We start from the raw sequence: 26666 nt of genomic DNA, 5'->3' as shown, positions 1-26666 counted from the left end.
ATCTGGAATTCTGTAGCTCTACAGCAAGCATTAATATTGGGAAGAGTGATTCTTCCCATTTTATTCCTTTTCGTAACTGTCTTGGCTATTCTATGACCTGTGCTTTTCCACATAAATATCAGAATAAGCCTGCCCATGTCTATGAAAACTTCGCTGAGATTTTGATAGGAATTGTGTTAAACCTAAAGATAATTTTAGGGATAACTGACATCTGCGTTACAATGCTTCCTCCAACCCATGAACATGGTATGTCTCCACATTTACCCTGATCTCTTTTCATTTCTTTCATCAGCACTTTGTAATTTTCCTCATGCAGATATTGTATGAGCTTTATTAAATTTATATCTAAGTATTTTATTTTCTTTGGAGCAATTATAAATGGTATTGTGTTTATGCTTTCAGTTTCTACTTGTCCATGGTCAGTGTATAGAAATGCAATTGATTTGTGTATGTTGATCTTGTATGCCGTAATCTTAATGAGCTCATTTATTAGCTCTAGGATTACTAGTTTTTTTTGTTTCTGTTTGGGTTTGGTTTGGTTTGGTGGTAGATTCCTTAGTATTTTCTTCATAGGTAATCATGTTTCCTGCAAATTAAGTTTTATTTTTTCTTTCCAACCTGTATGCATTTTGTTTCTTTTTCGTATCTTATTGCAGTGGCGAAAACTTCTAGTACTGTATCAAGTAAGAGTGATGAAGCTAACATTCTTGTCTTTTCTCATTCTTAGGAGGGGAGGCATCAGTCTTTCACCATTAGTATGATGTTAACTCTGGAATTTTTGTACATGTGATAAGGGAGTGGAAGGCACCTCCCCAGGTTGCCTTCCACTGTGGCGTGGGTGTGTGGGCAGACACCCCTGGGCCTGGGTCTCCTTATGCTACTGGGTGGAGAGCAGGGCACCCAGAGCTGTGCCAACACTGCTCCTACAGGAGCATCAGTGCCTGCTGGTACCCTGTGTGGGATGGGCCTCCCCTAGGTCTCTGTTGAGCTTCCCCTTTGGCCACAGAGACTTTTTTGTTTTTGTCTATACTTGTTGGCAGTTCTGGTTACAGGACTATCCATGCCCAGGCTGGATGTACATGGGAGGTAGAATGGAGACCCAGAGAATTCACCGTGCTATCATACTTCAAGTTCTCAGGTCCCCAGCCAGTCTGCCTTCTTCTCTCAACTTCCAGTGTTCTTTGACTGTTGTCTGTTGAATTATTTCCAGGATTTGGTTGTAGGGGAGGAGTTAGGAAAAGTGAATCTACACCATCTTGTTCTGGAACCAGAAGTCTCTGTTTTTCAATTTTTCTACCATGTTTCAATAAACTGCGAGAAACTAAAACATCAGTTTACTTGTAATTTTGAGATATTTCTATAAGAAATGCATCTTTCTCATATTGTGATAAATAGAATTTACATAATCTATATATATATATGATTAATGTCAGCTGTCTTTAAGGTCTCAGACACAAATGTCATCTCTGATTTTATAAGGTGTCTTTTACAGCTAAAAGTCTGACTCTATTATCAAGTAGTTTTATTTAACTATTAAAATTGCCTTCTTCCACCATACAGAATTTCAAAACCTAGTGTTCTAAACAGCTACAGGAGGTGCCAACAATTTAAAGTTGCAGCGGAGGTACAAAATAAAACCGTGCAAACTCCTGTCTACCCGGGTCACTCCATATACCTCCCCACTCCCCCACTCCCCCACCCCCGGTGCCAGACAGCAGGTGTGAACCCAAGGAGCAAAGGCTCATCCTCCACCCCTCATCGCCCTGAGGTGTGACTGGGGCATCTCAAGGCGTTCCTCACCACTCAAACCCACATCAGTGTGTGCAGAGGGTTCCAGGGGGCCACACCTCTGGGGATGTCAAACTTCAAAACAGAAAGCTGGAGACAGAAGGCAACTCTTCCACGTGAGCAGACAGAGATGCGATTAAACAGCAGGGAGTAGAATACCTTCTCTAAGAAACTGACTGAATTTTGCCTCTGCCTAGACTGAATAGCTGATGTTCCCAACTCATTGCCTAGATTTGGTACAGAAAAGACATGCTCCTTTCTAGGGCGGGGGGAGGGGGCGTGTGGCGGGTTGACACTTGCATCCCTTATGACAGCAAATGTGCACGTGCACACAGACACACACGTGTGTGCACCATCAGCTCTTTTAAGCACATATGAATGAAGACAGCTTCTTTCAACATCTTTCCCTAAGCCCTGACCCCGCAGATTTCCATCTACTCAGATTTCACCCCAGCCCTTTGAGGATGTTCAAGAAGAACTCATCCCCCAAATAAAGACAGATGCTGGGTCACCCACACGACACTCCCAGTGTTTGAACTCTCACAGTCAATCACGCCAAGCCCACAGCTCCTGCCACAGACCCCACTAATTCCAGAAGCAATTTCTGGATGCTGTTTCTGGTTGATACCAGAAATTCTAAATTCACAAACACTCAACAGACACTGTCAGAAAGGGCTGGAGTCTCCTTTTCACTTTTCTCCTCTTTCCCATGGCCTTAAAGCATAGTTTTGAAGTATTTGTCTAAAACAACAATATCACCCTCTGCCAAAACTATGACAAAGCCCACCACACTAGGAACTTTTGCTCAAGATAAATCAAGTGGAGATGACACCTTACTTTACTATCACTCCAAATAATATGAAGGAGCCAAAATGTGAGAAACAAATGACACAGGCCACAAAGCACACAGGGATTAAAAAATGCCTTTGTCATACACTTTGATAGCATGTTTATTATTTCTCATTGGTTGTACGTCATAACATTACAATTTGAATGCTTTCAAAAAGGGAGAGAATTTGCCGTTCAGTGGAAATGACCTTGAGATAACAAATCTTGGAGTTTCTCTGTACATCCCACCTCTGGCCAGCTGGACCCTCTACAAACAGGAGGATTAATAAACTCCAACCTCAAGTTAAATTACGACACAAATCAAAGGAACTTTTATGGGCCTGAACAAGTGTAATGAAGCTTAAGAAATATTTTTCTACACATCCACTTTCCTAATATATTCGTTTTTATGATGTCCTATTTTTAAAGGGATATTTTAATTTCTCAGGTAATCAAAAGGGAAATAAGTAAAGTTGTTTTCCTTTAAAAACAATTTCTGTGTTCCTGAAAGCTTTCAAAATGTAGGTAGAGTGAGAACTCACTTATTAGTAAAAGAAGGTTGAAAACCAGCCTCTTTCAGAAAGGGCTTCACGATCATGCAGTGAGAGTGATGGGCACAGCCCCACCTGTCCCCTCACCATGCCCCCCCCACACCACGCACTCTGATTGGCGGGGGTGGGGGGGAACAGGGGGCCCTCCCTGTCCACACCTTGCCCATCCCACAGGGCTGCAGGCAAGCAATGGGGCGGGCACATTGGCCCTGCTCCCGCAGCAAAGCCACCAGCACTGCAGACCTGCAGATTCACCCTCTGGGGACAGGCCTAGCCCCAACTGTAAAATGAGATGTGGAAAAGGGGTGAGGCTATTCGGGCATGGATGGTGTGACAGCCTCAGGGACACAGAACGATCTCAACCCTCCCTGACTTCAGTGACAGATTTTAGGTCCACTGGGCCCTCCCCATCTTCCTCCAATCACCAGTCACCACATGCCTCTGATTTGACCAAAAGGGACACAGCCCAGAACAAGGGCCCCATCAAAAGGGTGGAAGTGACCCAGGAGAAAGCCCCAAATGCAGGGAGATGGTGGCACCTCCATCTGATGAGGTGGAACTCACCAAGCAAGACCTTGGCCACAGATTCTCAGGAGCTGTAAGACACCCTGGGCTCTGACCGTGAGGAATCAAAGCGTGAACAAGGATGGAGACTCTGAACACCAGTAAGGATGACAGAGGTGAGAAAGGTGCCAAAGGCGGCGAAGATCAAGTCACACCTGCAGAACCGCGAAGTCAGCAGGCCCTTTCTCCTGCACGTGTGGGCATCAGAGGTCATCCCAGTGATGCGGCAACAGTGACACCTGGTGCCTCCACCTGCGTGCACTGCAGTGAGCCCACAGCTGTGCCTGGGCGGCCAGTAAACAGGGATGCCTCTGGACCCAAAGGAATCTCAAGCTCAAAGATAAAGGGCAGGATGATATCCAGGCAACAGGACCATGAGGGAACACCTGACCCAGGCTAAGTTGACAGCAGTGCCCCCAAGCCCGCAGGTGTGTAGCTGGGGGGACAGGTGTGGTTACGGATACACCAGCCGGGCTCCTGGAGACCTGTCTGTTGGCAGAACCACCTGAAGGTAAGGGGCTGAAGCAACCTCCTTAGTTCATGGGAGCCACACAAAAGCTAACGGTGGGGAAAGACCCCGTAGTTCATGCTGCCTAGATGCACTCTGACTGTGCCATCCTGGATACATAGATACAGCCCCTGGAAACCAGGGCATCCAAATGAAATCCATGCAAAACATCCCCATAAAGGTCAAGCACAAGATACTCAAGCAAATACTTGTACACCCATGTTCACAGCAGCATTACTCACAACAGCCAAAAGGTGGAAGCAACCCAACAATGTCCATCGCCAGCTGAATGAATGAACACAATGGGGTCTACACATACTCCCTGAATATCATTCAGCCTCAAAAAGGAAGGAAGTTCTGACACATGCTACAATACGGATGAACCTTGAGGACATTATGCTAAGTGAAATAAGTCAGACAAAAAAGGACAAATTTGTATGATTTCACTCATGTGAGGTCAAAGAGACAGAGAGTAGACTGGTGGGTGCCCAGGGCTGGAGGAGGCGGGAATGAGTTGTTTAATGGGGATAATTTCAGTTTGGGAAGATGAAAAAATTCTGCAGGTGATGTTGATGGTTGCACAACAATGTGCATGTAATTAATGCCACTGAACTGTACACTTACAAATGGTTAAACTGGTAAATGTTATGTGTATTTTACCACAATAAAAAGGTTTTAAAAGTAAAGCACAGGAAAGAGCACACTGGAGGGCAGGTGGCCGGTGTGCCCATGCAGCGTGGCTCAGGCTGCCCAGTGTGAACTGACAAGCCATCTGTGCCCAGAAAGTGGACATAGCCAGACATCCAGCAACTCACAGGCCACGACCACCAGACGGACTTCATGGCACACAGGGAAGGACCGTCCCTCTGTGAACAGTGGGCATTAGCGGTGCCTGAGGTTCTTTAAAGGTTCCTAAGTGGCCCTGGATAAATAAAAGAAATCCGGAGAATGAACTGGACTGTGCATCTGAACACACGCAACGCTCTCCAGTGAACGAAGATAAACAGAAGGCCAACTGAGGATGCTCCAGGGCAATGCTCACACACAAAATCACACCATCAATGAGGTGCAGAAAAACATCACCACTTTTATTTGTAATTGCTATTTACCTTACTTTTAAACTCACTTATATATTCATGCAGTGCATTACATGTCTATGATTTATACATAAGTAAGTCCATCTTGAGTGCACACACACAAGTGCTTGTGACTTAGAAGGGTGTGAGATCAAAAAAGTTTGGAGATTACTGCTCAAATGAACAAGCTACACCAAAAAGAATGTCCATTACAACATTTAAACTTTTCTAAAAAGCATACATGCTCTTGGTCATTAACCCTTGGTAAATTCTGGATCCTGGCATGTGTCAGGATAACTATCTGGTTTCAGACACTTTCTCAAAAGCCTGAAATAATTAAACAGCTGGAGCCTTATCTGCACCCATACACAAGATGAAAATGGCCCTGGATACTCACGTAGGGTAGCACACGGCCAGCATGTGGCTGGTGGCCCTGGGTAGCGTCACCTGGGATCCCAGAGCCCAGAGCCATCTGTCCCACTCCCCAGGTGCACCCACTCTGAGTCGAGACCTCCCTCTCTGGGCCACCATTTCCTGAGAGGCTCAATGAAGAATTTATCAGTACCTCCAGGGCTGGCTGTGAACTTCCAACACAAATTCATAAAAACTCTGAAAAGTATACAGTGCTAGAGACATGTATGATGTCTTATCACTAAATATTTCAACTGAAAAAACAAGTAAACACCTCTTTTCCACTCTACCATGTCCTCATGCCCCATTCAGCAAACATGGAATTCTCAGGTATCATCAGCTGATTTCAAACAGCTACAGATGTTTTCAACTGAAACTAGATAAATCGATAGGAACACACAAAAGGCTATGGTTCGAGAACTTGGTATTTGTTTGTCAGATCCTCCCATCAACAGGGATGTGTTCATTTCCTGTGGCTTCTGTAACAAATCATCACAACTCAGTGGCCTGAAACAACACAAAAGTGTTATCTTACAGTTCTAGAGGTCAGGAGTCTGATATGGGTCTCGCGGGGACAAAACCGAAGTCTCAGCAGGGCTGTGCTCCTTCTGGAGGGTGTAGGAGACAGGGTTTCTTTGCCTTTTCCAGCTCCCAGAGGCCACCCACACTCCACAGGTTGGGAACCCTCCCTCCATCTTCACAGCCAACAACAGCCAGTTGAGTCCTTCAAACGTTGCATCTCCCTACCCTCTCCTCCTCTACCTTTAAGGACTGGTGATGAGACTAAGGGCTCACCAGAACAATCCAAAATAATCTCCCCATCTCAAGGCCAGCTGATTAGCAACCTTAATTACATCTGTAACCAACCTTAATTCCCCTGCACCATGTAGCCTAACAGAATCACAGATTCTGGGGATTAGGATGTGGGCATCTCTAGGGGGCTGTTATTCTACCAACAGGCATTCATTGTGTCACGATTCAGGTATCACAAGGATTAGTTCACTCATTAGATCAGAGATGCTGAGGCCCTGTCACAGCATCACAGCAGGGGCAGTGAGGACTGGCTGGTCCCAGACAGCAGGACAGGACAGAGCATATGGAGCAGAGGAAGAGCACAGATGCCCAGGATACAGAGGAGGGACTCCTGCTCCAGGTATGAATGGCAGCAGGAGGGAGCGGTTACCAGGCCTTGGAGAAAAGGGCTGGGGATGAGGAGAGGGTGCTGGGGCGGAGGGGCTACAGGTGTGTGCAGTACAGCGGAGAGCAGGTGGCCCAGGACCTTGTGCACAGAGGTCCAGGGCTGCAGCTCAGCATGCAGGGTGCAGATGACATCGGGATTAACCAAGAGGTTCCAAGAGTCAAAGAAAAAGATGTAACATTTATAATCCGAAAAAGACAGCTCTGGTGGCAATGAGGAGGGGAGACCACAGGAGAGGTGCAGAAGAAGCAGGAGTAGCTAAGTTAGGAGGTGAAGTCAGACACACAAGGAAGCTAAAGAAGGCCTGGAGTCTGTCAAAGTAAGTCAGAAGGAGAAAGACAAATACCATATGCTAACCCATACATATGGAATTTAAGAAAAAAAAATGTCATGAAGAACCTAGGGGTAAGACAGGAATAAAGACACAGACCTACTAGAGAATGGACTTGAGGATATGGGGAGGGGGAAGGGTAAGCTGTGACAAAGTGAGAGAGAGGCATGGACATATATACAGTACCAAACGTAAGGTAGATAGCTAGTGGGAAGCAGCCGCATAGCACAGGGAGATCTGCTTTGTGACCGCCTGGAGGGGTGGGATAGGGAGGGTGGGAGGGAGGGAGGGAGACGCAAGATGGAAGACATATGGGAACATATGTATATGTATAACTGATTCACTTTGTTATGAAGCAGAAACTAACACACCATTGTAAAGCAATTATACTCCAATAAAGATGTAAAAAAAAAAAAAAAAAAAGAGGGCCTGGGGTAGTAGCTGTGTGGAGACACATCTTAACCCTAACAGTAGGGTTACTGTTACTCAGGTGTGGGGAAGCCAACAGATCAGGAGACACTGCCAGTGAAAAGATAGTTTGTTTCTCACAGTTCCCAGGAGGAGAGGCCACGTGGGAAGCACCACGGCAGTCAGGAGGCAGAGGAGTGAGGGGAAAACGTGGGCAAGAGACTTCACTGTGGTTTCCGTGGGAAGGACAGGGTGAGGCAGGGTAACCAGGCTCTGGAATAGTATCAGTAGGCTCTGGGACATAGGGCCTGTCCTCAGGGGTCTGCTACCTGGCCCTGAGGGTTTGGGGGACCTGAGTGTGACAGCCTGATAAAAGGGTGTATAGGGTGTGGGCTCTGGATTGGTTGGTTTGCATATGAAAGGCACACTCACTGGCCAGCTCCCTCTAGGAATTGGCTGGTCCTGGGAGAAGCCATCCATCCATAGGTGGCAAAGCCCTGATGTCAAAGCCTCTGAACACAGACAATTAAAAAACAAGGGCCTGAAGAAGCAGGGACTGACTTAAGATGTCACTGTATGCAGTGATTGGGATCAAAGCCAAGAGTAACAGACAGCAGCCACCCCTCCTCCAGCCCCGCAGCACTGTGAAGGAATTCCCATTAAGTCACAGAAGATCAATGAGACAGAAAAGAGGGTGAAAAGAAAGTAAGGCCAGAAGCAGGGTGGTTACGGCGATCAGTGGGGAGTACCCACAGAACCAGGAAGACGCCCCTGCCATAGGGCAGCCACAGCCCTGGGACTCAGCCCCACGGACTCAGCCCCACACTGATGCTCAGCTGATGTGAAGGAGTCCCGGGCCTGGCGCCCTGGCCTAGCGTCAAGCCTGTTAAAGAGGCAACACAGCAACCAGACCTCAACGTAATGAATCAAACTTTCCACCCCGCTTAAAAGCAATGTTTTTTCTTTCCAAAAACAAAAAAACAAAAAACCACTGTAAGTGGAAAACGTTACAATGCCAGTCTCAATATGCCAGGAACAGTTGCACACATCTGATTTGACTAAAGTCTGTCACGGCAAAATAAATAAAGAAAATAAAAGAATGAGGATGATAACTGCAATATGGAATGTTAGGGCCTAGGCTGCTACCAATTAGTCATGAGAAACAAGACACATCTACTAAACTATCGTGCCGTTTAACACAAGTACTCTTAGAAAATAAATACATGCTGTGTGTATCCTGAGGCTGTTAAATGAAGAGGGAACAAATCGTTTGCACACATTTAAAGATGGCTTGTTTGTTCAGATACAAAAGCTGAGAGCATCCCAAGAGGACCGCTGCCTCGCTCCCAACAACCCACTCTCTTCCTGCCGTGTCTTTTTGCCTCAGATCGCTCTGAGCTTTCCGAGTCAACAGATTTCCTGAGCCACTGGTCCTGAAGATGACCGGGATAGAGAAAATGGATGGATTTTGTAACTGAAATGAAAATGATTTCCAACTTGGCCAAGGGCAAGGGGAGAGGCCCCATCTGTGTGTCCACCCGGGTGCTGGAGAGAACAGCACTAGACTGGGAGGTGGCCACACCCTGAGTAATCCCGGGGCACCCTCCTCCGCCCACTCACCGTCAGGAGAAGACCCTGCATCTGGGCACCACCCGAAGGAGGCTGGTGGGACACGAAGCCAGGGCGGTTCAGGTGGGATCCACCTGCATGCGCCACGCCCGTGTCCCCATCTGCAGCTGACCCATGAGGCAGATGCCGCCAAGAGCCCCAAGGTCACATCTGACAAAGGAGAGAACTTGGAACCAAAACTGAACTCTCCTGAACTTGCTTATCTTTAGCTGTCATGGAAGCACACAGAAACACAGGGCGGGACAGAAGAGGAGTGAAAAGAGCCTGGTGACAGCTTGGGCTTCCTCCCATTCAGTTAACCCCTCAGATACTAGAGTCCTTTAGGAGCAGAAATTTCCATCAGAAAAGCACTGATGGGACTTCCCTGGTGGTCCAGTGGGTAAGACTCTGAGCTCCCAATGCAGGGGTCCCGGGTTCGATCCCTGGTCAGGGGAACTGGATCTCACATGCATGCGGCAACTAAGAGTTCACATGCTGCAACTAAGGAGTCCGCATGCCGCAACTATGCTCCAGCGCAGTCAAAATAAATAAATAAATATTTTAAAAAAGAAAAGAAGAAGAAAAATTAAGGCAGATCTTGAGCTGACGGGACGTTCCTACTCTTCTAAGCTCTGGAATCTCAGAAGGGCCATGAAGTCCTCTTCTGAGGAGCCCTGCACGCAGGTCACTGGAGGAAGCCACCCTGGCTGCTCAAGACTTGTTCTCCTTTTGAAAACCAAGGACCTACTGTAGGTTGTTGTTGCAAATAGGTCAATGAATTTAACTCATTTGATATTTTTAAAACCAAAGAAAAAAAAGGATTTTACCACATCCAATGGATTTATAAAACTCACCACACTACTTTCTAATTATTAATCTAAACAAATAATGCCTTAATGTCACCATGTCCGTGTAGTGCTTCTCCAGCGAAGTGCATTTCTAAGAAGATACCTGAGCCACCAGGAGCATCCCGAGATTATCAGGGGTCCATGAGATTAGCAACAGGAGTCCACAAGCTACTTTCAATATTTCAAAATGCTTTCAAAAGCAGTCCATTTACCCAGGATAAAACTACACAGGCTAATGACAAAGGTCTTTGTTTTGGCTAAAAGTATATCTACTTCAACTTGTATGTCGGAGGCAATGCATACAAACTGTACTCTGGGAAAATGCAAAACAAGTAAACATAGAAAGCCAAGCTAAGTGTATTCTAAAAAAGCAAAGATCAAAATAGCTTCTCCATTTTTCCTGTGAATTCTTTCAGTGCATTATATATAGCAAGGTAAGTCTTGTACAAATGAGTACAATGGGCTGCCTTGTTAAGGGAATTCAACAAGAAGCTGGACCACCCACTGTAAAGGGCAGAACCCTAGCAGACACACAGCCCTCTCTCAATCTTCCCAAGTCAAGGAATCCAGAAATGTGGATAAGCTTTGTCTTTAAAATGTCTTCCAAAAGTGCTTTTCAATGAGGGCTTGACTGGTCATGGGGACAGGGGGGTTCTTAATGGGGTGGGACTAACCAGAACTAGGCAAGAGCATCACATATCATTCAGCACCCTGGTCCAGGAGCACCAAGTCCTAGGAAGGCTGGCAGTCACTGTGATAACTGAATATTTGCAAACACACCTAAAGGCAGTACTGCTCCCACAGATGAGACACCTGACTCCTTCCAGAAAAGATGAAACCTACAGAGTAGCTGATCACCATAATGAATGACCATCAGATGAAGGTCCAGCCAGACCATAGCATGGCAGAACAGAACAAAACAGACATATTGGGCTTCTCAGGCCACTGAAAGCTATCAAAGAATTGTGTCAAAAATAATAAGGCCAGGGCTTCCCTGGTGGCGCAGTGGTTGAGAGTCCGCCTGCCGATGCAGAGGACACGGGTTCGTGCCCCGGTCCGGGAAGATCCCACATGCCGTGGAGCCGCTGGGCCCATGAGCCATGGCCGCTGAGCCTGAGCGTCCGGAGCCTGTGCTCCACAATGGGAGAGGCCACAACAGTGAGAGGCCCGTGTACCGCAAAAAATAATAATAATAAGGCCTCTAATCGACTAAAATGGACAAAAAACCTGAATAGACATTTTCCCAAAGAAGATATACAAATAGCCAACAGGTACACAAAAAGGTGCTCAACATCACTAACCATCAGGGAGACACAAATCAAAACCACTATGAGATTATCACCTCACACCTGTTAGAATGGCTACTATCAAAAAGAGAGAGAGAGAGAGTGATAACAAATGTTGGTGAGGATGTGGAGAAAAAGGAACCTTTATACACTGTTAGCTGGAATGTAAATTGGTGCAGCCACTGTGGAAAACAGTATGTAAAAAAATTTTTTTTAATTAAAAATTTAAAAAATTAAAAGTTTTTAATTCCTCAAAAAATTAAAAATAGAACTACCATTTGATCCAACAATTCCACTTTTGGGAATATCTCGAAAGGAAATGAAAACACTATATCAAAGAGACATCTGCACCCCTATATTCACAGCAGCATTATTTACAATAGCCAAGATAATGGAAACAACCTAAGTGTCCACTGACCAATGAATGGCTAAACAAGTGGTACATATACACAATGGAATACTACTCAGCCATAAAAAATGAAATCCTGCCATTTGCAACAACATGAATGTACGTTGAGGTTATTATGCTAAGTGAAAGAAGTCAGAGAAAAACAAATACTATATGATCTCACTTACATGTGGAATCTGAAAAACAAAAAATCTCACAGTAAAAGAGATCAGGTTTGTGGTTACCAGAGGTGGGGGTGGGAGAAACGGATGAAGGTGGTCAAAAGGTGAAAGCTTCCAGTTATACGTAAGTACTGGGGATATAGTGTTAACATGACGACGATAGTTAACACTGCTGTAAGGTATATTTGAAAGTTGCTAAGAGAGTAAATTCTAAAAGTTCTTAACACAGGGAAAAAATATTTTTTTCTTTTGCTTTTTTTTTGCATCTATATGAGATGATGGATACTAACTAAACTTAATGTGGTAATCATTTCACAATATATGTAAATCAAGTTATTACGCTGTACACCTTAAACTTACACAGTGCTATTTATTTATTTATTTGGGCTGCACATGGGTTTCTCTAGTTGCGGTGAGCGGGGGCTACTCTTCATTGCAGTGTGCGGCTTCTCATTGCGGTGGCTTCTCTTGTTGTAGAGCATGGGCTCTAGGCGCATGGGCTTCAATAGTTGCAGCATGTGGGCTCCGTAGTTATGGCTCACGGGCTCTAGAGCACAGGCTCAGTAGTTGTGGCGCAGAGGGTCAGTTGCTCCACGGCATGTGGGATCTTCCCAGACCAAGGATCAAAGCCGTGTCCCCAGCACTGGCAGGCAGATTCTTAACCACTGCGCCACCAGGGAAGTCCCACAGTGCTGTATTTTAATTATATCTCAATAAAATGAAAAAAATAACAAGTCATCTTTGGTTGGAGAAGTACAGTAGAAAATGTCTAAGACTGAGCTTGTGATATGGACCGAAAGAAATGATGGGCAGTTCTGTCAAAAGGACTCAACCTGACCAAAGAACATCAATTATAATAACTACAACTAACTAAAACCAATGAATTATATTTAAATCTATGAATTCCACAGTAAATAAACCTATAAAAGCCATAATAATAATTTTTTAAATGCTAAATACCCTTAGGAGAAGTGGTTGATTCCAGAACCAGGGAAAGGAAAACAGAAGATAAGCCTGGAGCACCTTACAGAGCCAGAAAATAAGCACAGCTCAAGGAAGGCTGGGGGTGCTATACACCTGAAACTAACACAACAATGTAAATCAACTATCCTCCAATAAAATGAAATTTTTTTTAAAAATTTAAAAAAAGGAAAGCTGGGGGCACATCAAAGGGACACTGATCCAGCCTGAGAGAGCTCCCAATCACCAAAGCTGGAACAATGTGAGCAACCAGATAAATTACAGTAGTATTTGACTATAACCCCTGGAATAAATATGCAATAATCTGCCCTGATATAAATAATTGAGTAAATAAATCAACAAGGAAGGAAAAACTGGCTCTTCCAAGAATTCTAGCTCATAAACGCAGAAGTGAGGGATAAAGAAGATCACCATTAGAACACTCCTGCAATAATTACTGCAGACAAGACCTGTCAATGGATGCTAATGTTGGAGGGCAAAATTTAAGGAGAAATAAGATACCTACAGTCTCAAAGTATCGACTCCAAGATGCTTTTTACCAAAGAAAAAATCATAAGTTTATAGTGCAGAAACCTAGCAGACACCATCCTAACCACTTGATCAAAGTTAGCCTCATCAGTAGTAATATATATTGGCATTGTATACCCCCTGATATCATGCAGAGAAAGGCATCACTTCAGTAGGATTCCCACCAAAAACCAAAAATCTCAATTTAATGAGGAACAACAGACCAACACTAACTGAGGGAAAAATTTCACAAAGTAACTGATCAGGAGGTGGGACTGCCAGAATGGTGAAGCGAGGAACTCTGTAAATTTGATCCTGCATAAAAACTCTACACTGGCAAAAATTTCCAAGTCAACTTTTTCAGAGTGCTGTATATTAACAAAGGCTTGCCATAGTCTGAGGAGAGTCTATTACCAAAAAACCTGATAAACCTCAGTAAGAACAGTAGGATTGGTGGTGTTTTAACTTGACTTACTACCATTCCCCTCTCCCTAGCTCCACAGTACCTGTGAAAACCAGCTGACTAGATGCCACCAGAAGAGGTAGACTGAGTTTGGAGTTCCTCAAAAAGTCCCAATCCCAGAACAGTGTCATTATGGGAGCTGATCTGGACTTCGCTCTGTGGGAAAAGCCCTATAAAATAGAACAGGCATTGAAAGCAATCAGCAGCAATTGTTCAACATCACAGCTGCCTGAGGCTGCTATACCAGTTGGGGAAAACAAGACAAGTGTATTTTTGGGTAACTGTTTTCTTCTCCTATCCATATTTAAAAGACAATTCTGGGGACTTCCCCACGGAGCAGTGGTTAAGACTCCATGCTCCCGATGCAGGGGGCCCGGGTTGGATCCCTGGTCAGGGAACTAGATCCCACATGCCTGCCACAACTAAGGAGCCTGTGTGCCACAACTAAGGAGCCCACCTGCCGCAACTAAGATCTGGTGCAACCAAATAAATAAATATTAAAAAAAAAAGACAATTCTGTAACTATAAAAAGAAGAGCAAACTAACCCAACTCAAACAGAAGGAAGGAAATAATAAAGATTAGAGCAAAATTAATGAAGTAGAAAATAGAAAAACAATAGAGAAAAAACAATACAAAAAAAGTTGGTTCTTTGAAAAGATCAACAAAATTGGAAAACCTTTAGCTAGAATGACCAAGTAAAAAAGAGAGAAAGCGTATATCATTAAAATTAGTAATAAAAGAGGATACATCACCACCAACCTTATAGAAATGTAAAGGATTATAAGGGAATATTATGAACAACTCTACGCCAACAAACAAGATAACTTAGATGAAATGGACAATTTCCTAGAAAGATAAAAATCTACCATAGCTGACTCAAAAAGAAATATAAAATCTTAATGGAAACCTACAAGTAAAGAGATTGAACTAGTAATTTTTAAACTCCCCACAAAGAAAAGCCCAACCCCACACTGAAGATATCTTCAATTGTGAATTCTTTCAAACATCTAGTTTAGAATACATACCAATTCTTCACAAACTCTTCCAAGAAAAATAGTAGGAATACTCCCCATCTCATTCTATGAGGCCAGTATAGTATTTTCCTTACAGCAAAACCAAACACACACACACACACACACACACACACACACACACACACACCCCAATATCCCATACGAATACAGATACAAAAATCTTCAACAAATTCTAGTAAATTGAATCCAGCAAATTATAAAAAGGATTATATACCATGACAAATCTTGGGATTTATCTCAAGAAGGCAAGATTGGTTTAACATGAAAAATCAGGACTTCCTTGGTGGCACAGTGGTTAAGAATCCGCCTGCCAATGCAGGGGACACGGGTTCAAGCCCTGGTCCGGGAGCAACTAAGCCTGTGTGCCACAACTACTGAGCCTGTGCTCTGGAGCCTGCAAGCCACAACTACTGAGCCCACATGCCACAACTACTTAAGTCCGTGCACCTAAAGCCCATGCTCCACAACAAGAAAAGCCTCTGCAATGAGAAGCCCATGCACCGCCATGAAGAGTAGACCCTGCTCACCACAACTAGAGAAAGCCCGCATGCATCAACGAAGACCCAACACAGCCCAAAATAAAAAATAAATAAATAAATTTATTTTTTAAAAAAAGAAAAATCAATGTAACACATTATATTAATTTAATAAAGGACAAAAGCCACACGATCATGTCAATAGATGAAGAAAAAGCATTTAACAAAATCCAATACTCTTTCTGGATTTTAAAAAATAAAATAAAATAAAAAAAACTCAGACTTCCATGGTGGTGCAGTGGTTAAGAATCCGCCTGCCAATGCAGGGGACACGGGTTCAAGCCCTGGTCCAGGAAGATCCCACATGCTGCAGAACAGCTAAGCTCGTGCGCCACAACTACTGAGCCTGCGCTCTAGAGCCCGCAAGCCACAACTACTGAGTCCATGTGCCACAACTACTGAAGCCCGCGCACTCTAGGGCCCGTGCTCCGCAACAAAGAGAAACCACTGCAATGAGAAGCCCGTGCACTGCAATAAAGCATAGCCCCTGCTCGCCACAACTAGAGAAAGCCCGCGCGCAGCAGCGAAGACCCAACACAGCCAAAAATAAGTAAATAAACATATAAATAAATTTATTTTAAAAAAACCTCAACAAAATCAACAAAGAATAGAAAGGAACTTTCTCTGATAATGGCATCCATAAGAGAGCCACAGCTAGCATCACACTTAATGGTCAAAGACTGAATGTTTTCACCCTTAGATCAGGAGCAAGACATGATCATATATAGAAAATCCTAAGGAATCCACAAAACAAGTATTAGGTCTAATAAATGAGTTAGCAAGGGGGCAGGATACAGGATCAGCACCCGAAGGACTGACCAATACTTGTTACTGCATTAATGGAAAAACCATTTCAATCTGAATAAAACTGTAGTTTAATTTAATAGGTTTGTGCTGTGCTAATGTTAATTTCTTAGTTTTGACAACTGTAGTACAGCTAAGTAAAATGTTAAAATTAGAGGAAGGTTGGTTAGGGGTATACTATTTTTGCAACTTTTCTATAAAGTCTAAAATTATTTTAAAATAAAAAGTTTAAACATTTTAGAAAACCAATTAGTTCCAATTGGAAGATGCTTGTGATCCAAATCAAGCATTTCTCTCTTTCCTATATGAGTTGTACCACTGGGAAACCAGGCAGTAGATGAGGGGAAGAATTTTTTTATGAAAGTATTCCCAATAATAAATGAAAGAATTAGACCACCATCATTTCACAACGACTAGCAAATAAATGGATGCAGGCAATGATCATCATGGCTGCTAACATCATAAAAAGATGGACCAGGGAGCTTATGTTCCTCACGATGGAAGTGCACCACCTACGCTTGCGGTTTTGATCAAAAAAAAAAAAAAAATCAAACCTGAACCTGATGAAACTCTGATAAAGCATCGAGACTCACCTACCACTTCACAGGAATTACAGTAGAAAGAAATATGTTACATGATCCACAGGAAAGGAATCAGCAATATTCAAGCTATGCAAAACCCTCCAGGACAAATAACTCAGTTTCTTCAAATATATTTTGCAAGGGGAAAAATAAATAAAACAAATTGCAAGGGGTAAAACGAGAGAGAGAGAGGGAGAAAGGGAATTTTAGAGGAGGAAATCAAGAGTATGGGAGCTCTAAAAGACAGATCAGCCAACTGCAATGAGGCAACCTTATCTGGATCTGATTCAAACACACAAATTGAAAAAAAAAATATGGCATGTATGAGACAAGTGGAAATTTGAACATTGATTGGGTATTTAATAATATTAAGGAATTAATATTAATTCTTTATAATAATGGTATTGTAGTTTAGGTTTTTAAAAAGTTGTTGATTTTCTAAAGATAAATGCTGAAACATTACAGAAGAAATGTCCTGATGTCTGGGATGTGCTTCCAAATAAAAAGTGGGTGAGGGAGTGAGGGCAATATGGATAAACAATGTTGCCATGAGGTGCTAACTGTTAAACTAGGTGATGGAGACACAGAGGTTCCCTATCTGTGCACTGCTCTTTATCTGTGTAAATAGAATGCAACTGGAAATCAATAACGAAATTTGGGGAAGTCAGCAATATATGGAAATTAAAACATTCCTAAATAAAATGGGTCAAAGAAGAAATCACCAGGGAAATTAGAAAATACTCAGAGATAAATAAAATGGGTCAAAGAAGAAATCACCAGGGAAATTAGAAAATACTCTGAGATAAATAAAATTTTGAAGGTTTTGTTTTTTGGGTTTTTTTTAAATGAAGCATACTGCTCTAGGAGGTGGAGATGACAAGTACAAGCAAACTACAAACATGGAGTCGGAGCAGGATGACTCTGGGTTGAAGCCATGGCACTGTCATCTCCTAATAGGGAACCCTAAGGCAGCTATCAAGCCCTGAAGCTCAGTTTCCTCATCTGTGAAATGGGGATATGAAAATAGTACCATCAGGATGTTAAGATGGAACTGTGCACTAAAACACTTGGCTCATATTAACAAGTATAAAAAGAACCTTCCCATGAACAAGACTATCTCCTGAAGGCAAGCAAGTTTTTAGGGAAAGATAGCTTCTTTTTCTATAACTGGACCCAATTTATGACTCATGAAAGGTATCAAAAGAAAAATTATTTCCAAAAACCATGTGAATGGCAATGTCCAAATATTATTCCTCAAGTATCCCCCAACCTAGCACACCAGAGGGATGTCCCTGCTTAAAGAACACTTGCATTGTCCTGATATGTCCCTGTCCCCTGGGTCTTGCGCTGGTACCTCTGCTTCTTCAAATCTTTTATTACTCCAAATAAGACAAAGATGCTGTGCTTCCCAGGGGCAAAATGTTTCTGCTGGTGGTGAGGAAGAGACTGGGCTCTCCAGGAAAGGGAGGAAAGGAGGACCAAGACAAGATAAATGGACAGAAACAAAAGGAGAACTTTGTCAGGTCCCATTTCAGGCTCTTCTGAAAAAACAAATCATGAAGCCCGGGGTAAGCAAATTGGACAGATAACCCTGATGAGCTGGGGGAACAAAGCAAGAATCAAAGGAAAGGGAAGAGACAACAATCAGAATAATTCCAAGGTAAGCATTAGAGCACGCCCTGACTACCTGTTTTCCCAAAAGATGATGGAAAGACACCAAGAAGCCATACTCATATCCAAGAACAGAGCCCCCAAAGCCCAAAAGATTCAGGGAAAAGTCACCTTGGGTTAATTCATGCAGAAACGCTGCTGTTTCCATCATCCTAGAGTCAGACACTGAAAGGTGCCTGTGTTTGAGTTATCTCAAAGCGTATGGAAGCTAAAGGGAAAACATTACACAAGAACCCAGGCAGGGTTTGGGCAGAGGGCGGGCAGCCCATAGCACAAGGGTGCCAAACTCTCCCAGGGCCACAGGATCAGGGCCAGAAGGGGCACGTGGACCTGGGGCCAGTACCCCACTTGACTAGTTAGGAAATGGAGTGCAAGTGAGGCAGGGGGGCTTGTGCAGAGTCTCGGCCAGGCAGGACCCCCACCTCAGGCTGCGCCACTCTAAGGCTCATTCCATTTCTGGCAGCAGGGGCGAGGTTTCTGGTTTTAACGTGTTACCCCCCCGCCCTGTGGTTGAAGAGGTGGATGAGTGCTTGGACCCCTGCTTCCGCCCTTCACCTCTCTTGGGCAAATCCCCTTCCAGGAATGTTTCTTCTTAAATTTCCCCCCAGCTCCTCCTCTGATAACCATGCTCTGCTTTCCCACCACCAGAACCGCCACTCTCTGGGCTGGCTCTGCACTCCTGTCCCCTCTCCTCTGTCAGTTCCACCTGCCTTGGGACCTGTGGTCATTCGCTGCCCCCTTCATCCCAGCCTCTGGTGGCACCGGTCCTGTCCCAGCTGGACGCTCGCTTGGTACTGGAGGTGGATGCCTGCCAGCTAAAGTGAACTCCAAGCCCCCCAGCAACAGGAACCTGAGGTCACATTGGGAGGGAAGGGGGACAGAACTCAGTCACCCCCTTTCTTTCCACCTGCGCCCAGAAGGAGGTGGCTTCTCCAGCCAACTGTCACCAACACCAGGGAGGTCTACGTGACCAGAAAGGGCTTCCATGCCTCCCCCAACGCACTAGCCCACAGCCGAGTGATGCTCAGACTGCCTTCCCCCAGGATGGGCGCCACAGGCAGGACCTGAACCCCCAGGATCACCCACTGCGCTCCTATCCTGCTGGCTCAGGAGGGTTTTCCTAAACACAGCCTGAAATCCAGGAGATGATACCGTGGGCTCAGGCCGTGGAAATAGGACCTCCGCTCAGGTTTGTTCGTGCAAACCAAGCCGTGATGTGGACAGCAGCCTCCCACCTCCAGAGGCCCAGCAGCCCAGGGGTGGGGGGAGGAGAACCTGGGAACCTGCACTTCCAGCAAGCCTGATGGGGGATTCTCACAGAGAGGGGACCCAAGGACTCCGTTATGGGGACACACCACATAAATAACGGTACAAATCATTGATGCACTGCACGCTCCAGTCAGAACACAGAGAAGCAACCCTCCAGAGACACTGTCAACAGGTCAGGCTTCCACAACTAAAGTCTGCTCTCACTCTGCATTTACATTCACTTGACTGAAGGCCCATTTCACAGCCACCAGAGCAATGCCATGACACAGGACAGACCCTGACTGTGCACCACTGTGGGGCCACTGCCTCTGTAGTCACCAAAGGCCTTGAACAAACTCTGGCCTGACATAAAATGTCATTTCCCAGGCTTCTCTGGCCAGCCTCAGTGCCAGCTCTCTGAGATCCTGACTTCAAGGCCATACACGTCCCTGCGCACAGGTTAAGACCTGGTTGCAGTCTCAGGGGGCCCTGACTCTGTCACGTGCGCCACACTCCCTGGTCCTCGGACTCGTGCCCTCTGCAGGGAGTCTCCTGAGCTGCCTCTCTGGGCTAGCAGCCCCACCCAGGACCCCCACGGACATGCCCCACGGTGCAATTGGTCCCCACGGTAAGCTCCAGGTGAGACCCAGACTCTCCCTTCTCCAGAGCCTGGCCTGGGTCTGGCTCAGTGAGGAAGAGCTCAGGGTATTGGTTTGAGCCTATGGGCAACAGCAGCAAGGCAGCCACATGCAGCGTGGAATGCAATCGGAGGACGGGGAGGGCTCGGACATCCACAGGACTCAAAGCCTAGGCCGGAAAACACCCATCCCAGACTTTCTGGGCCCAGAGAAGTTTGACCTGGCTTCTGAAAAGGGATGGCTCTCCTCCAGACAGGCCTCCTCTCCACACACAGCTGCCACCATCTCACACCCACGGAGCCTCCTTAGGAAGAAGGCCAATTCTCTCCCCAGGAAAGCATTCAAGGAATTTGACTTGGGAACTGGGAGGTTCTGGGGAACTCCTCCTGAAAGCACCATTATCCCCGAGGCCTCGCCCACAAGGACTGTACCCAGCTTTTGAGAACCCAGGTCAGGTCAGGGTAGAAGGGGAAGCGAACGGGGATGGGTGGGTCCACGAGGAAGATGAAGGTTTCAGAATCCCATGAAGCATTCCGAGGTCATGGAGTCCAGAGATTGCTTTGGGGTTCCACTCTGAGTTTTCTCATGGGCATGTTGTGGGTGACGGTTGTTTTAAGGGTTAATTGACTTCACGGGTGGAAAGCACTTTGTCAGCTGAAAATAAACTGTTTCTTGAGGCCTAAGTATTCCTAAAAAGGAGGCTTCAGGAGCTACCAGCCGAGTAATAACAGGAAGTGATACATGTGTAAAGACTAAAACCTGGAGCCCCACTGGGGTCATGGTGAGCAGAACAGATTGGAGTGCTGAAACGGGGGACCCTGAGGACATCTGCATAAGGGTGCCCCCTCCCTTCTTGGCTTCAGGAGCCTGGGGAACAGAAGCCAGGAAACCCCACAGCCCTTTCTATCGATGTCATGCTTGCTGACTGGTCAATGGGTACCCCTTGACGGCAAGCAGGCAGCATTACTCAAAAGTGGGTCATGATATAAGCATCACCTCTGTGCTAATTAAATACACAGATTCCTGGGCCCAATCCCAGATGAGCCTGGGATTCAAGTTGTTAAATTGTTATTTTTAATAAGCTCCTCAGGCTGATTCTTACATAAATTTAAGAAGCACAAGCACCAGAATATCGTAAAAGCTGTGAAGTCGGGAAGACCTGGGTCAAATTCTAATACTACTACATAGCAGCTGTGTGGCTTTGGCCAAGTTACTTAACCTCTCTGAACTTCTGTTTATTCATTTGTAAAATAAGTATAAGGCACAATCAGTGCTGCTGGGAGGGTTAGAGATACTCAAACGCATTCATGGTCTTCGTCTAAACTATCCTAAGAGGCAGGAATAACCATGGCCCACTGAGAGTACAAGGGGCTTCCTGGAGTCCGCTCACATGTAATGGTGGCTGAACAAGGCTAATGTCCTTCACCTCAGAGGCCCATATCAGCCCCTACACCGAGACTCAAGCAAAGACAACAGGAGGGAAAGATGGGCTGAGCTCTGGATGGAGGCCAAGACCATCTGCCTTCCTGAGGGATGCGGCCTTAAGGTGGACTCCACTACTAGACACAGCTCCAAGATGGGTATGCAGCCAAGTGCCTCTCTTGGGGTGGGGAGTGTAAAGAGAGAAGAGACAGAAGCATCCCAGACAGGTCCCGCCTGAGGATCCAAAACTTTAGGGAGGTACAGGAGGAGCCCAGAAGAAGTACATTCCTTGGTACTAACTGTGGACAGGGCTTGAAAAACCCCTCAAAGCCTCAGTCTTTCCATCTGGAAACCGGGGTTAATTTTTTAAAAACTAAACAGTCAACTATGGGATGGCACCCAGCTGGGTGGCCTGCTCACAGCTCACGTCAATGGATGGACGCCGCTGTTACTACCCCTGCCCTTTTAACTGGCATGTCGGCACTTGGCGGCAGTTTCACTCTGTTGCCCCAAGACGAAATGTTATCTAAGACCGAGCTTTACATTCATTCCTGTGTAGGTTGTTAAAGTCGTTCAACATCCTGGCGCTTGGAGCCTGGCTGAAGATAGAGGCTGGGACTTCAGGCTGGGGCGCCCGGGAATAGGTTTCCCTCCTTTTTACTTATAAGGCAGGAGCGACTGGGAATGAGGACGCCCAGCTGCCTCTGGATTCCAGCCCTGGGATCCCTAGGCTCAGAAGCGGCGTCCGAGTGGCAATCAAGGACAGGGTACCCCCGCGCCCCGACATCTATGGTTTCTTGCTCTCCGCGACCAGAGTCGCAGAGTCCCGGCTCGGCCCCCGGCCCCTCGAGGCCCGGCCCTCCGCCCAGAGTTGAGTCGCTCTCTCCGGGGCTCCCCACCCCGTGCCACTCACGCCGCGCCCAACGCCAAGTTTCCGGGAGCGCCCCGGCCCTGCGCGGACCCAGCGCCGCCCCGCCCACTCCGCTCACCTGCTGAAGACGAGGCAGCCCAGGTGGTTGATCTCTTGGTCGGAGCGGTGACGGCTGTAGTCCTCCCACAGGTCCTTGAAGGCCGTGACCGCCAGGATGAAGAGCACAGGCGCCAGTGCCAGGCCGGGCTGAAAGGCGTTCACCGCCGGCACGAAGTTGAGCAGCGCGATGAAGACGAAGTACACGTTGGCCAGGCGATGGAACTGCTCGAACAGGTTCTTGGGCAGGAAGGACAGCAGAGTGTACTTGGTGGTCTTGAGCCGGTTGTCGGCCAGGTGCTGGGCGCCCCCGCACCGCCGCCGCCGCCGCGCGCCCTTGGCCGCGCTCGCCAAAGGGTCTTCGGCGCCCGGGGGCGGCAGCAGATTGGAGCGCACCGTGCGCGTCCTGACCTCCCAGCGCCGCCGCCGTCGCCGCCGCCGCCGCCGCCGCCGCCGTCCCGGGGTCCCGGGCTCCCCAGCCGCCGCCAGCTCCCACTCCATGGCCGCGTATCGCCGCGCCCGGCTCCTCCGCCGCTCGCGCCCGCCCGCGCCAGCCTCCTAGGTGATCATCGCCGGCGGCCCGGCGCGGCGGCGCGGGTTGCCCGCCTGCGGGACGCACAGAGACGCGGTTAGCTGCCGCCCCGCCCAGCCCAGCCCAGCCCAGCCCAGCCAGCCCGCCCGCCGTCGAGGCCGGGCGCCGCACAGAGACCCCTTGTCCTCGCACCCTCCCGGGCCTTTCCGCCCTGGCGGCTCCCGGCCCCGCCCCGCGCCGCGCCCAGAGTGGGACACCGCGGAGAGCGGGAAACAAAAAGCCGAGCTGGAAACTTTAGAGCAGCTTAGTTTCGTTTCCCAGAAGCATCAGTTCGGTCCGCCACCGGAGGAGAGAGGAGGCGGCAGAGTGTGGGAGAAAAGGACCGCAGCCCCCCTAGGCTGGCGGACTCTTCCCGAGTCCGTGCAGGAGGCTGGGAGCCTCCTGGAGTAAACTAGAATCAAAGTTCAAATGAATCAGGGCATACCAAACCAATGCTACGATTTTTATGTCTTATTTACCAAGGACATCTGCTCCTGGGACCCCAAGAGGATTCTTCATTGTCTCTACACTCTTCCTTACCCTGCCCTTTCAGATTCACTTCTTGGGTGAACTAGACTTTGAACTTTTATGATCATCACTGCCTTTCCTTACTTCCCTAAATAGGATTCTTTTTTCTTTTTTTCTCCTTAATTGAAGGGAGGAATATTTCGCTAAGCAAAGGCAGGCTTTGGTTTGCTTTATTTCTATCTCTTTTCCTCTCTGGTAAACCCTGAGGGCCAAAATATACCTTGTATGCTCTGGTTCTGAAGTGGCCTCTATGACCCAGACGGTGACGGGGCATTGAAGATGGTTGTTGGAAGGGGAAGGGGGGGGGGGCCCAGAAGGGTGTGGCAGACGTGTCTGTAGGTGCAAAGGGCTCCCCTCGGTATTCATAGGGAATCAGAGAGAGCAGTGTGTGAAGGGTGGGCAGAGGCTGGGCATGGCAGAAGGTATGGGGAGTCCCAAGTGGGGACAGTAAGACTCGCCCCCAGATGTACTACAGCCAGCGGTGACAGTTTGGCCACTTTAGAAGTACAGATGCGAGAAGCAGGGATTTCTTGCCCAGGAGACCATGGCTGGGAATTTGGGTGAGAGGAGCACTTTTGGGTGCTGCCTATCTGGATTTGGGGAGCTGTTGGCCTCCTCCTCCTCCTTCAGGCCAGCCCCTCATTTCTCTTACTGCATTGGGACACTATCATCTCCCAAGGGACCACCTCAGCAGCCTCTGCTGGCCTGAGTTCCTCCCTCGTGTGCCCGCTGACAAGTCACTTCCCTGGCTTTGCTCAAATCACTTACCTCTTCCCCATGACGCTCTCTCAGGATGGTCCTCACCTCCCGTACCCTGGCTTACACCCCATCCAGCCAGGACAGGGGCTCCATCTCTACAGGGAACCTTGCCATGGACCACAATATTTACTAGAATCCAGCTTGAGGAGGGTAGAGTGACAGGTACTAAGAAAATGATCCATGTCATTGATCAAGCCTCTTTCCTTCCACCATTCCTGGGGGTACCATATTGATGTATGGTACATCATCATACATCAAAGGCCCAAGTCAGAGAAAATTTTGACTGAAGTGCCTGCATTTTCAGGGAAAGAAATCAGATCTCACAGTGGACCAGTGGCATCCCAAATTGAGTGTTAACAGCCCATGAAGGACCACAATTTCCCTGGTGTCCAGGGACTAACTCATGGATCCACATTTTCCTCCATCCCCCAACCCAGCGAGGTCCCAGGGCCTGCTGGTTCCCTCCATTTCCCATCCCTACAGTATCCCCAGGGTTGCCCCAGGGCCTCTGGGTGGGTCTCCCTGCCTTCCAGTCTCCCAGCTACAGCCAGTCCCCAGGTGGCCAAAGCGGTTACTTGACTTCCTTGACTACTTCAATTCATTTTCTTACCCGGGAGCTTACAGGAGTCCCCTGCTGCTTACAAAGTCAAAGGCTGGCTCCTCAGGCAGAGGTCCCTTGAGACCCTCAGGGAACAGGCACCAACTTGCTAATTTAACTCTGCCCTGCCCTCCTCCCCACCAGCCCCAAGGGAGAGGTCTCCTTACCCTTCTCAGAACAGGCCTTGTTCTTTCCCATCTGTGTTCCGCTCTAAGGTTCCAAGGTTCTGTGAGTCACACTGCTCCCTAAGCCTGGACTCTCTCCCCACCTGCTCTTCACCAATCCAAATTAAGTATTTCCACTAAGGCCTAGTTCATCTGCCCTTGAAGGTTTCCACACTGCATGCTCCATGAACCTCATGGAATTACTTGTATTCTGACATATGTGTAGTGGTATGTAAGCCTCTTTTAGACTGTTCTGCAGGGGTTTTGGGTTTGGATGTCTTCTGTCAGCCAAACTCTCAGACTCTTAGCTTCCTGGGCCAGGACCAGGCTTGGATGGACTCCCAGGCTGGCCCTCTGGACCCCTGAGTTCTAAGGAGGCCCTGCTGCTGACCCCCAGGCAAATATCTTTCATTGTCCTCACTCAGCAAATACTTACTCATCACCTGCATGTGCCTGGCGTCATTCATAGGCACTGGGGCCGCAGGGGAGAGTTGTCTCACGGATCTAACATTCTAGTAGAAGAGGCAGTGTGATATTGTGATCTATAATAAGAAATATATATTTGGTCTTTGTCTCCATTTCTGGTTTCTGGCACAGAGCTCCTAATCCCTTGGAATTTCCTAAGTGATAAGAGCTATAAAGGTGCCTTGATATTCATAACAAACCCCTTTCAACCACATCTGGGTTTATGTTAATGAAGTGACTTTTAGAAAGCCCTAAGGATAGAGGCAGATTGCCAGGGAACCATCTAAGTGATTAGAAGTTTGGAATTTTCCACCCTCTGACCTCTGGGGAGGGGAGGGATCATGGGGGTTGAATCAATTACCATTAATCAAAGGTTTTAATCACTTTTATGTAATGAAACCTCCATAAAAACCCAAAGGACTGTGTTTGGAGAACTTCTAGGGTGGTGATCATGTGGAGATTCTGGGAGTGTTGAGGGCTCACAAAGGGCATGGATACTCTGTGCTTTCCCCGCACCTTGCCCTGTGCACCTCTTCCATCTGCGTGTTCCTGAGTTATATCCTATTATGATAAACTGGTAATCTAGTAAGTAAAATGTTTTCCTGAGTTCTGTGAACCACTCTAGCAAATCAGTCAAACTCAAGGAAGGGGGGTTTCTGGGAACCTCCAATCTATAGCCAGAATCTATAGTTGATCTATTGCCAGAAGCACAGCTGACAAACCTGAACTTGTGATTGTCTCCTGAAGTGGGAG

General features: G+C 46.9%; 1 protein-coding gene across 2 annotated transcripts in view; it reads right to left on the bottom strand.

Moving 5' to 3' along the window:
* ATP10A (ATPase phospholipid transporting 10A (putative)) overlaps positions 1-25473 on the bottom strand; it is a 181275-nt gene extending 155802 nt beyond the window's left edge. Inside the window, exons 1-2 of one of the 2 annotated variants that reach the window (XM_049706097.1) lie at positions 25452-25473; positions 22851-23434 (exon numbers count right to left, since the gene is read on the bottom strand). In XM_049706097.1, the coding sequence (XP_049562054.1) occupies positions 22851-23329 (479 nt within the window). In that variant the 5' untranslated portion in view covers positions 23330-23434; positions 25452-25473. Of the gene's footprint in view, positions 1-22850; positions 23752-25451 lie in introns of those variants that run through there. The other variant, XM_004271676.4, reaches the window with a different exon arrangement.
* Between the last annotated feature and the right edge of the window lie 1193 nt (positions 25474-26666).

Source organism: Orcinus orca, chromosome 2 (assembly GCF_937001465.1).
Source record: "Orcinus orca chromosome 2, mOrcOrc1.1, whole genome shotgun sequence".
NCBI lineage: Eukaryota > Metazoa > Chordata > Mammalia > Artiodactyla > Delphinidae > Orcinus > Orcinus orca.
This window is presented reverse-complemented; position numbering and strand designations above follow the sequence as displayed.